General features: G+C 37.3%; 1 protein-coding gene across 1 annotated transcript; it reads left to right on the top strand.

Annotated features, from left to right (window-relative positions):
• The first annotated feature begins 10,360 nt into the window (after positions 1 to 10,360).
• Positions 10,361 to 12,280, top strand: LOC114191186 (uncharacterized). The gene has a single exon (XM_028080367.2). It carries the CDS (start codon positions 10,769 to 10,771, stop codon positions 11,555 to 11,557), a length of 789 nt encoding a protein of 262 aa, XP_027936168.1. The 5' UTR covers positions 10,361 to 10,768; the 3' UTR covers positions 11,558 to 12,280.
• Positions 12,281 to 13,029: the final 749 nt, after the last annotated feature.

A 13,029-nucleotide genomic window follows, 5' to 3' on the forward strand; every position in this document is an offset into this window, starting at 1 on the left:
AAATAGGACATTTCAGACAAGGTTGTATTCTATTGAGCAACACTGTCTTGCAGCCACAGTCACCGACAAGCTGAGTTGGTTGTGGCACAAAAGGTTTGCTCACTTAGGTTTTAATAGTTTAGAGAAATTAGCTGCTAAGAGTATGATGATTGGCTTGCCTGAGGTATATGTTCCACAGAAAATATGTGAGGAATGTTTGAAGGGAAAACAACCTAGAAATGCTTTTAATTCACACATTCATAAGTGGGCTAGAGGTTTTTTACATGTTGTATATTATGATATGTGTGGGCCATTTGAGAAGCCTTTGCTAGGAAGAATAAATACTTTGTGACTTTTGTTGATCAATTCGGCAGAATGGTCTATTTATGTTTGATTAAGGCTAAAAGTGATGTATTTCTTGTCTTTAAGAAGTTCAAGGAGATGGTTGAAAGACAATGTGGAAAGAAGTTGCAGATCCTCATAATTGATGGAGGAGGAGAGTATATGTCCAAAGAATTCAGAGAGTATTGCACAAAATTTAGCATACAACACGAATCGGCAACACCCTATACATAACAACACAATGGACTGGCTGAGAGGAGAAACATGACCATACTTGACATGGCCTGAAGTATGTTGAAACAAAAAAGTTTGCCTCAGTCTCTAGGGTGAAGCAGTGTCAACTGTTGTGTATATTCTTAATAAGTGTCCTACAAAGAAGCTTGAAACTAAGGTTCCATAAGAGATATGGTCTGACATGAAACTAGTGGTGAGTAATTTAAAATTTTTTGGGTCTGACCATGTGCCTTATGTAACATCATGGTCGGATATTACTAATTTAAATAAAATAAAATAGAAATAAATACAAATTTGCATTTATTATTATTGTCTTTCCCAAAATCGCAGGAAATTTTAAACATTTATTAAACTCATCCAATTAAACCACAGTGTGCCAATAATCCATACTAGTTCATTTCTAGTAAAAATACGGTTTACAAAAATCTGAAAATAAAATGATAGTAAATTTCCATAAAAAGCTTTCCCACGCTAGCCACTCTCTGGCTCTATGCCTCACTAGTTGCACGTAGAACATCATCTACTCCCGTGTGACTAGTCACACGAGCATCGTCAAACACACACAAAAAGGGTGACCTCATAACAATACAAATATATAATTAATAAAAATAGAGATTCATCCCAAACTACTTTATTTTCTCTAAATTTCTTAATCTTAACAATCAATACCCAAGGATTTCAGATCATTGTCTCATTATACAAATGAAACTACTAATTCATTTACCCATACAATTACTTGGCCATGGACTCATGATATATCATGCTTCCACAAACCTACCCGCTTGTGGTCCAACCTTTACGAACATCGCCGCCCGTAGTCCAACACACGTGCTCCAACAGCTACGAACATTCTCGCTTGTTACAGTCCTCAAGTATGAGCACAGAACATACGAACATCCCTGCTCGTATCCTCACACGAGAGCATCATAATATGAACCACCTCACTCATATTATCACATGTTCAATACCAGTCATGAACCTACCCACTCATGACACTATTAAGCATCTCCTGGTCCAAGTCCACATCTCAACACATCAACACAAAATTAAGAAAAGTACACTACACTACACAAGATACATACTCAAGCCAATCTTAGGGATTCCAATGCTTTCACGAACCTGTCCGTTCGTGGTCCAACTCTATGAACCTCCATGCTCGTAGTCCAACTCTACGGACCTCCCTGCTTGTAGTCCAACACGCATGATCCATCTAGCTACGAACCTCCCCGCTCGCAGCAACACTCAAGTGTGAGCATGAAACATATGAACCTCCCCGCTCGTATCCTCACATGAGAGTATCATTAATATGAACCTCCCCGCTCATATTAAGCACGTGTTCCATCAACAATCACGAACCTACCTATTCGTGATACAATCAAGCATATCCCATACCAGGACCAACACAATAAGCCATGCAAGACACAATAAAAATAACCATTGTCCCTACGTTATCTCGCTTGGCGCTGCCTAAGCACCGTCAGGCAAATTTCGTTGTAGACCGCCTAACAGTCACCTTTCGCTGCCAAGTGCCAAGCAATTCCATACCCAATGATTTAGTGGTTGTCGTCTGGCGGTTCACTACTCACCACCAGGCACTACGTGCTCCAAGGACTTCCCTGGTTACTTCTATGGCCTGACGGTCCAATCTGTGCCGCCAAACGCTACGCTAGTAGCGTGATCAGTTCTAGTTTAGCACTTCCCCATAGGTATTAAAATCCTGTGAATTGCATGCGCAATCTCGTTAGCCCCGACGTTATTTCTACACCTCTTGTTAGCCATAGCCTACGCACGCCACATATTTCAATTGTTCACATTAAACAACTTAAGTTAAGACTTAGAAATTCAAATGCTAGCAATCAATAACATACAATAATTTCACAAAGGAAACACGATAAGCTCACTCCCCATAGTCCCCAAAAATCTTAAAACATTTGCTCTGATACCAAATGTAACGTCCCTACTAGAAATTACTTAATTAAAATAAATATATAAAATCTGAAAATCAAAACATCGTAATTTTATTATTCCCATACGCGGGAAAATTTAAAACATTCATCAGTGCATCATAATTCATTTAACAAAAGTAATATAGTTATTACAAATTCCAAAATCCAATAAAGATAGTAGAAAACATGAATAATTTCCTAGCTTAAAGTCTCCAAGCTAGCCCTATCTTCGTCACTGTGTGTCAATAGCATCACCTGTAATATCATCTGCTCTCATGTGACAAGTCACACGATCATTGACAAACAAAAACAGAAAGGGTGAGCTTATAAGTAATTAACAAAAATAAGTTAATAAAATTAACAATACACCCAACTGTTTGATTCTAATTAGTTCTTGGCCAAGACCTTAAAACTCCAAGGCTTTTCAACCTTCAATTCAAATAAGTAGTTAGCCATGGACTCAGTATTTATAATGCTCACACGAACATGCCCGCTCGTGGTCCTGCCTCTACGAACCTCCCTGTTCGTAGTTCTGCTCTACGAACCTCCTCACTCGTAGTCCTGCTCTACGAACCTCCCCGCTCGTAGTCTTACTCTACGAACCTACTCGCCCGTAGTCCAACACATATGATCCACCAGCTACGTACCTCCCCGCACGCAGCATCTTTCAAGTGTGAGCACGGAATATACGAACCTACCTCGCTCATATCCCCACACGAGAGTAACAGGATATGAACCTCCCCGCTCATATCATCATGTGTTTACCACCATCCATGAACCTACCTGCTCATGGCACAACATCTCTTGATCCACGTTCGCATCACTGTGTACAAATAACACACGTGGCCCAATACCTACAACATTATCGCTTGGCGCAGCCTAAGCGTCGCCAGGCAAAATTTCTGTACAGACCGCCTGGCAGAACACCATTGCTGCCAGGCGCCAAGCCTCTCCTAGACCATTGTTTCAGTGACTATTGGCTAGCGGAGTATACCGTACCGCTAGGTGCCATGCAGTGTAGGGATACCCCTGGTGATCCTATCGCCTGGCGCACACACCTGTGCCGCCAAGTGCTATATCAACAGCACATTTCTGCTAGTTTTGGTCCCTAAACAGACCATATTCCACCCTGAAGTGTCCTCAACCTACACTTCTAATTCTCATTAATTATCTAAGTCTATATACTTTGCCTTTACATCCATACTTCAATACTTTAGCTTGATTACTCAACTCCTGATTGAAATCTTATTACTCATTAGTCACTCTAGCCCACCCTTGTCAACTTATCGATAAGACCTCCACTCCATCATTCCTTCATTCAACAACTGATAACCCATTTTGGACACAACATACACTTACCATGAATAATCCCTTACCTCTTCTGCCACTATAGCTCACTCATTCCTCAATCTTATACTTAAGCAATTTAATATCTTATCTCTTCATTCAATTATTATTCATTGACTTCCAAATCCATGGTCATGGAAACCCACCATTTCCATTTAGTGATTCTCTATTCCTACTGTTCCTTGATATTAGGTTTTTAATCACCACTAGAGGTTCATTACCCATTTTGGCATCAAATCATTCCAAGTACACCCTTCCGATCAATACTTTGCCAATATCATCACTAACCCCCTGTTTTCTTTATCTTTATCATTTAGTAACACTAAATTTTCTCTCAACTCATTATTCTAGTAATCACTCTCACAGCCAATATGCTAATTTTTCCAAAAACAACCCTCACCCACTGCTATCGCCTAGCGGCCAATGAGATGCCGCCATGTGGCGTATCAGTTCCTGGAAAATTCCAGGTTTCTCTACGCCTTGGGTCACTATTTTGTTTTAACCTTCAAAGTCCAGTCATTCATGCACGAACCAATGACTCACAATCAAATTATTTCTAGTTGTGTACTCAACCAATCACATTATACTAAACACACCAAATTCGTAATTGACCCCTATCTCTCTAATCCTGATTCATTCATCACTTTAACACAATTGCTTCATGTTTAAATTCCCAATTCAGTTCCCACACATCATAATTATAACAATACGATGGCATAATGAATTTCCCAGAATTAGAAACCCAACTAGGAAGTCCAGTACCACGAAAATTCGTGAAACACACAAAACAGGGATAACCATCACGCGTCGCCTAGTGGGTCCACCTTCACCATCAGGCGGTTCATAGTAGAACCTAGAAAACTGGACAGAAAATGATGCATCCCCTGGCGGCATACTCATGACCGCCAAACGGTTTTTGGGCAGAAACCCATAAACTATGAAAAACAGCATAATTGATAAGTGAATTTCATGCAATTGATCAGAGTAGAATACAATCTATCAAACAAGAATAAAACATACAACAATAGCTCCCCTTACCTGGATTCCTTGCTCAAATTTGAATTTGAAGTGTGTGTCCTTCAACCAAAACTCTCTTAACCTTTGTTTCCACTCCAATAACAACTTTCATCCTCAATTCTCTCTACAAGCCAGCACGAATCCTCTAGATAACCTTTGCTCAATGCTCATACGAAAATACACAGTGCTTAATTCCCCCTCTAATTCTCTTCTCTCTCAAAGTTAATGTTCCCATTAATCACCCCTTACTACTAAAATGAAAATTTACTTAAAATTGGTATTCAAGGATCATTATTTGGTTGTCTCCAACCCATTAGGCTGCCTCTCTTGGCAGCTAGGATTACTCTGCCTTTTCATCTCCATGCAAAAAGAAATTTTGGCAAAAATAAAGTTAAATTCGTTCTTAACAAGGTTTGAACACACAACCACTTAATTACAAAGCCAATGTACAACCAATTCAACTAATACATGTTTCGTGATAATTCTTATAATTTTAGGATTAAATTATCACTAATCACATTCCAACATATCATTAAAATAATACACATTTTAAAATAACATACAAATGGCATACATAGGACTCAAACCCAAGTCCTTTCACACAATGAAGTACTCTCAACCACATGAGCGAGGACTTATTAAATAATTCTTTATTTAATTATTTAAATTTCTCAGGTCTTGAGCTAGTATTGTTCTTTATCTTCTCTTTCCACATTAATTACCTTACGCATTCCTGCCCTCACATTTATTAAATAAATATTTATTTATTTAATTTTTCGGGTCTTACACCTTATGCAAGGAGAAGGAAGTTACAAGATGAAAGTTCAATTATGATAATGGTGGGATATCATCCTACTAGAGCTTATAGGCTATATAATCCAGCAATAAATGAAATTTGTATAAGTAAACATGTAGTGATGGATGAGAAAAATTTATGGGACTCGACAAATCTGAATGGTGGTTTGGGAAGTCAGAATGTCTTAGTGGTCATTGGAAATGGAGAAGAAAACTCTAGTGTTTGTCAAGAAAATCTTGGTGGTAGTCAAAGTAATGAAACAATGTATGTGCAACAACAAGTGTAGAGAGAGACGAGACAACTAAGACAAAGAAGCTTGCTAAGGTCGTTGGTTGATTTTGAAGTATATCCTGATAATGCAGTAAATGATAATGGTGATTTGGTTGATTTTACTTTACTCGTAGAAGTTGAACCTATTTGTTATGAAGAGTTAGTAAAGCATGAACTATTTAAGATTGTTAGAGGAACTACATTCAATTGAGAAAAGTCAAACCTAGATGTTGACTGGTTTGCCATTAAATAAAAGCCCCATTAATGTTAAGTGAGTGTATAAACTGAAGCTAAATCTGAATGGAATCCTTAACAAGAGAAAATCAAGACTGGTGGCACGTGGTTTTTTGTGGAAAGAAGGTCAAGACTACATAAAGGTGTTTGCTCATGTAGCTAGAGAAACTATAAGTGATACGATCCTATTCAGGAAAGAGTACAATCATTTTTTAATTTGAATCCTCAAGAGGCACGACATGAATAAATCATAGAAGAACGCAGAATAAGACAAAGATGGAGGACGTCACAATCTAACAGATTGGTAAGTCAAGTGAAGATTCACCACAAAGATGTTAATCTTCGATAAGAATCAGTATAATTCAAGAACCAAGAGAATCCTCTCTCAAATAATGCAAATGCATATAATATAACTCAAAAGTGTCTACATCAATTTTTGGTACCTTTATATATAGGCACCTAAGTTTAAGAAAACCTGAAAACCATACAAGAAGGCCCGAGCTCAAAAACATAAAAACATAAACTAATTTACAAAAGAAAGCCCAAAACCCAAAAACATATAAACATGACTGTCAACATATAAACATATAAACATGACTGTCAACACACATATATGGTTAATTAATTTGTTTCTGTTCTTTTAAATAAGTTAATCAAAAATAATTTTGGTGAAAATTGCGGAATTTATTTTCAAAGAAAAAAATAATAAATAGAAAATAGAAAATAACAAAAAAAAAAACACAAAAAGAAAGAGAAAAAAATGAGAGAGAAGAGAATGAGCTGAGGCGTTTTCAAATTGGTCCAACTTTCTAATATATATATATATATATATATATATATATATGTGTGTGTGTGTGTGTGTGTGTGTTGTTTGCCGCCATATTTTACTTTTTTTTTTTAAATTTCATCATTCAGTTTTCTATTTTCACCCCTCCTTTCAACTAAGTCCAGTTAGTTTGCCTATCCACACTATCCCACTTTGTTCATAACCTTTTTTACATTAAGATTAGAGAATAACTCATTCAATGGCCCATCTCACCAATATTCCACCCTAAAACTCGTTCTACTCATTTGATGACATCTATCACTGACTTTCTCTCTTTCTACACGCCAACTCCATTTGCACGCGCAAGGCCGAAGGGGAAGTAATTAACTATTGCCATCACCACCTTCATTCGGCCAATCCACTAAATTTCTTTCCATTTCTACTAAAAAGTTGCAGAACCCATCATTATGGTTTTGCACCCTTTCCCATGGTATCATGATTACAAGATTCCAACTTCATTTTCTTCCAGGAGGGATAAAAGGGGAGGGGGCAACGGGACTAGGGGTTACTCTCATCTTCATGATCTAGGTTTTTTTCATTTCATAGTGCCTCTGTTTGTTATGATCCACATCCAATCTGCCACAAAAAAAAACAATGGTGTTGTCCCTTCATCAGCTCACGCCTCAACCAACATAGGGAACCTTCATGTTCATTAGCTTAAACTTTTCCATCTATCCATCTTCTTCTGAAATCCCTAATAACCAACTTCTAGTTTCGGTTCAGGCTAACCATTACCACTTGCGTTAATAGCTAAGCCTCCACCATGGGAATCCCGCTGCTCCAGAAATCGTGATGGTGTTGTGACAAATCTAAAACACTTAAGCGGTTAGGAGCTGCTATGAAAAGCCTTATATTAAATCCCTTCCAGGAGCGATTGGAACTAGTGGGGATTGTTCAAAGAGAAGAAGAAAAAGTGTAACAAGAGGTTAGAAACATACAAGCTAATCCGAGGGAAAAGGGGAGTGACACTGAAAGCACTATAGCCATACTAGCAGTGGGTATGCTTCATGCACTAAGTTTTGCTATGTTCCTGCATATGTGGGTTTATTGTTTTACTTTCACATGATGATCAATGCATGATCTTGGATTTCATACATTTTATTAAAGGGACAAGAGAAGAAAAAGGAGAAGAATTTAGTTGGGTGGTGTCAGGCACGGGTACATCTCATGATATTCATTGCATGTGATTGTTTATCTAAAAACTGCATTTGAATGGTGTTTTCTGGGACATACTTAGAACATGTTGGGTTTGCAAAGCTTTTATGCCATGTGAAAATCAATGCTTAACCGTGGGCTTTAACTTTTACATGATGGTTTTGATTGCATGCATCAAAGAAATATATGTATGTACCCCTTTGCCTTTTCGGTATTTGTATATGCTTAAATGGGATTCATTTGCTTTTCTTTAAAATGGGATGATATAGCCATACGGGTTCACGTTTTGAGTTCGAGTTGGCGAGTATGGTGCAGCACATTATGCAAGGTTTCTCATTCATATGTATGTGTAGTAAAGTGTCATTTGAATCATATGTGAAGTGCGTAGCCCACCTTAATATTTAATGCATTAAAACACTTTTGTGTGCATTATGGCAATCACGTAAATGTATATGTATATAAACTGAAGGTGCATGGTAATTGGAGGTTCCTTTTTTCCATGTCAAATCAATGAGTATGATGCGGGCCCCATCTTGAATTTGATATTTGGATTCAATATAATATGTGTACATTGATGTCTTTGTCTATAACGTTTCCCAGTTTTGTTTTTAGGTGTTTTTAATTTATTTTATATTTCAGTTTAAATTATATCTGAAAACTAGTAGTAAAAATAAAAATAATTGTGCATATCACTTTTATGTAAATATCCTTTTTCTAGAAAAAATAAAAATCTAAAATAATATTTTTCATAAGCTTTTTCTCATTTCGGGGTATTTGAAAGGCTGCTCACGTCCTCTAATATCTCACAAATAAAGGTATAAGTACTCGTGTGGCCGCTCGCGTCCTCCTAGTACTTAATACCTTTCTTTTTCTAAAAAGTTTCATTTCAAAAAAAATTCCAAAAAATACGTCTTTCTTCCGGATGTTTCTTTGGTGATTTGTCGTTTGACACTTTATAATAAAGGTTTAAGTACTTGTGTGACCGTTTGTGTCGTCCTAGTACAAAGCATCCTTTCTTTTAAAAATAATACAAAAGATTTCATATTCTAAAGTTAAAACATCGATGTTTTCAAACAAACAGTTTTTTTAAAGGACTATGTAACCCTGATTTCTCATTTTGAATGAGAATACGTAGGACTAAGGTCAATCCTTGTCGGGCCCAAAAAATTAAAAAGTATTTTTGTTTCTTTTTAGCATTTTTGTCTTATTATTTTTGGAGAAAATTAACATTTTGAAAATCACATCAACTTTGCATGTTTAATTAAAGGTATCGCCTTTGGGTAGGCGTTGAAGGGTTTTTTGCATGTTCGCTATATTTTTATGGTTTTCCATAGTTTTCCAGAAATAACTATGGTGGCGACTCCAAATCTCTTTTCAAACCCGTCTTTTTTTTTGGTTCGTCGTCTCGTCGCGATTTCGGTTGTGACATATGGCGACTCCACTAGGGATGCTAGAAATTCATGCCTATTTAATTTAATGTGCAAAAGTTTATTGGTTCTTGTTAAATGTTTTCTTTCCCTTTTGTTGTTATGTATATTTTTCTTATCTCTTTTGATGTTTGTCATTGTAGTTTGAATATGTTCCTATTTATTTTTGAAGATTATATTTGTGTGTCTATTTTATGTGTGGAATAATTGTCCGATTCGATGATGAAACCTATGGTAGACAACATTATTTTATATCTGCTTGGGATTTTTTTGTCTATTTTGCAAGTGAGGGCTTGTGGTATGCATTGCATTTTCCCTTCACACATACACATCTCATGCATATCATGAGTGAGGCCCTATACCCAAGTCTGAGTGAAATTTAGAACTAGAGGGGTTGTGTAGCGGTTCCACTTGGGACATACTTCTTGTTTGGCTATCGTAAGAACCCCACCCAGAGTTTGTTCTCTTCATTAGTATTTTCACACCTAATTGCACCTCAATTGTTGTGGAAATGCTATGAGGAGGGTCATAGCTCTGGTGACTTTGGTCTTTAGGTTTTGGGAACCATCCTTATGAGATTACATATACTTAACCTTAGATCCTTGTAGGTATGAAACCTTCGTTAAGGCACAAAGGGAGATGTGTGTATTTTTATGACTCTAATCCTATTTTGAATTTTTATGATGTCATTTTATTTGGTATATGCATTTTGGTAATTATGTTATGTCCCCACATCTACATGCATTGCACCCATTCATGTCAAGTGTTGATTTGTTTTAGGGGAAAATCACACAGTCATTGGATTGATCCAATAAAAGATGGAAATTAACATGGGACTTAAGACTGTACAACAATTTAATTTTGTCATGTTGAGAAAGAAGCCGCGTTTAAAGATTAAGGGAGAGAATCTAGCAGGTCTGATAGAGTTGGGGAGAAAATTGAAGACTATTAAGATAGAAGCTTTTGGGAAGAGGTACGAAAACTTACTGAACTTAATGGAGGTTAAGGTACAACGGCCTTCTATCACTTCTCTTGCCCAATATTACGACTCTCCACTTAGATGTTTTACATTTCAAGATTTCCAGCTAGCACCGATTGTTGATGAGTTTGAAATATATTGGGTTTACCGTTACAAGGAACGACTCCTTATCGACATTTGGAGCATCATACATTTGTTTCCACTATTGTTGCCATTATGAAATTACATCCAAAAGAATTAGAAGATAGGCTAGTGACAAGGAACCAAGTTCGAGGGCTTACACAAGGGTATTTGGAACAATATCTACATCATTTGGCTGGTAAAGAAGAATGGGAGACCTTTATGGATGTGCTAGCCCTTACCTTGTATGGCATTATGTTGTTTCCCAAGATAGATGATTTTGTGGACTATGCTGCAATGGACGTCTTTATAGCAAGTAAAACAAGATCAGAGAATCCTGTAACCGCATTCCTTGCTGATGTTTATGGGACTATGAGTTTCTGCCATGAAAGGAAAGGAAAGAAGATTCTTTGTTGTTTGCCAGCAGTCTATGTGTGGTTATTCACTCGTGTATTTAAAGGGTCAGTTGATGTCAGGTGCTCGGTAGAGCAAATGTCGCAGCATAAGCCTAAGGTCAAGGGGGGAAATGAATGGGCTCAATTCTTTGCTGGTTTGAATGGAGGAAAGGTAAGGTGGCGTCCTTCTTGGCTTAAGAGCAATCATTTCATCCATTATTGTGGCAATTTCCCTAATGTGCCACTCATAGGTGCTCGATGCTGTATCAATTATAATCCTATCTTGGTCCAAAGACAATTTGGACATCCTATGAAAGGGGCACCTTTGCCAGATTTTTTCACCCCATTATTCGTTCATTATGAAGACGGACATTTCATTAAAGTGCTAAGAGAGATTAGAACTGCTTGGGAGAATGTTGTGCGACTAGAAATGGATCCTAGAGTAGGAGTGGTGGATGGGAGAGTCAGTTATTACACTTGGATAGCATAAAGGGTAAAGGAAATTAAATTACCTTTCAAACCAACTATTGCTCGGCCGACAAATGAAGGACAATCCCAATATGTAGAGACCGATGAGGTAAGGCAATTGAAGGCAAAAATGAAAGAAATGAAAGAGAAAAAAATGTTAGATTAATGAAGGAATTACAAAGCTCACGTAATGATTTTGTAGACATAAGGAAAGAAAAAGAGGAAAAGGCACAAGCGTATGAGGAGCTCATTATAAGCCAAAGGGCCGAGAGAAATCATGCATTACGAGTAAAACAAGATCTTGTAGCTGCGAACACGGAGTTATCCATGAGGGGAAAGGAAAAAAACGCACCATTGGAAGCAGAAAAATATTGGAAGCATCTTTACGAGGAAGCCAAGAGGGAGAAATAAGAGGCTTGGAAGAGGCTGAGGGAAGTACAAATTCAAGTCAAGGAGATGAGACATCAGATGAAAGAAAGGGCTACGTCATTTTAAGTGGAAATGAGTCAAGAGCGATGGCGGTTGACTGAAGCTGAAGAAAGGCATCAAGCTATGGAGAAGCAAATGAAGGACTATATTATGGAGCAAGAGGAGGTTGTGAGACACTGGAAGATAACTTTTTCCCAATTGGCCGCTTTAGCTAATGAAGCCATTGTGAATGTCCCAAGAATGGTGTATGATGCTGATATGATGGCACAATTTTGCAACCCCCCTGAAGAGATCAGAATTTTTATTAATCATTGTAAATGGCTAGTGGGCGAAATGAAAACATTGATTGCATGTGCTAGGGATTGATGTAAAAATGGGATGCCTTTATCTGCTCCCAAATCTTTGATATTACGTTGTGAAACTATGTCTCTTTGAATGAAAAGATTTGGATTGTTGTGGTTGGTATCAATATGTATTAATTTCCATCGATGAATTTCCCAATAACGCTATTATGACCCTGTGATTTCCATCATTATTAGCATGCATCATTATTTTTTTTTCTTTCTTCTTTTATTTTTTATATTTTATATTTTTTTTTCTTTCTCTTTTATTCTTTTCTACATGTTCATTTCATCTAATTTAGGTTAATTAAAATAATAAAACAATGTGAAAGAAATAAAAAATACAACGATAAGACTTCCACGACACTTTTATAGGACTCGTGCCACTGTAAAGAAGATGGAGAATCTAGAGCAATCTCACGAGGTTCTAAAGGCTGATATGAATTCTATGAAGGAGCAAGTGGTTGCTATGATGGAAGCTCTTAATGCGATAAAGAACAAGTTGGAAAGTTTGAATTCTATGACGGAACAAGGGGTTCCTTCCTATCCCCTGATTTTTCACAAGGTGGAATGAGAGTGCAAAACAGTAACACACAGGGGAATGTGGTGCCTCTAGTGTTTCCATAGTATGGTCTTCCTCCAGGATATACTCCCCCGACAGAAGAATATTAAGAAGGAGTTCCAATAATGTCTGGTACTGTTCACGCCAATGTTGTTACGACAC

This window comes from Vigna unguiculata, chromosome 7 (genome assembly GCF_037176805.1).
Source record: "Vigna unguiculata cultivar grain cowpea cultivar isolate G323 ecotype 2 chromosome 7, ASM3717680v1, whole genome shotgun sequence".
NCBI lineage: Eukaryota > Viridiplantae > Streptophyta > Magnoliopsida > Fabales > Fabaceae > Vigna > Vigna unguiculata.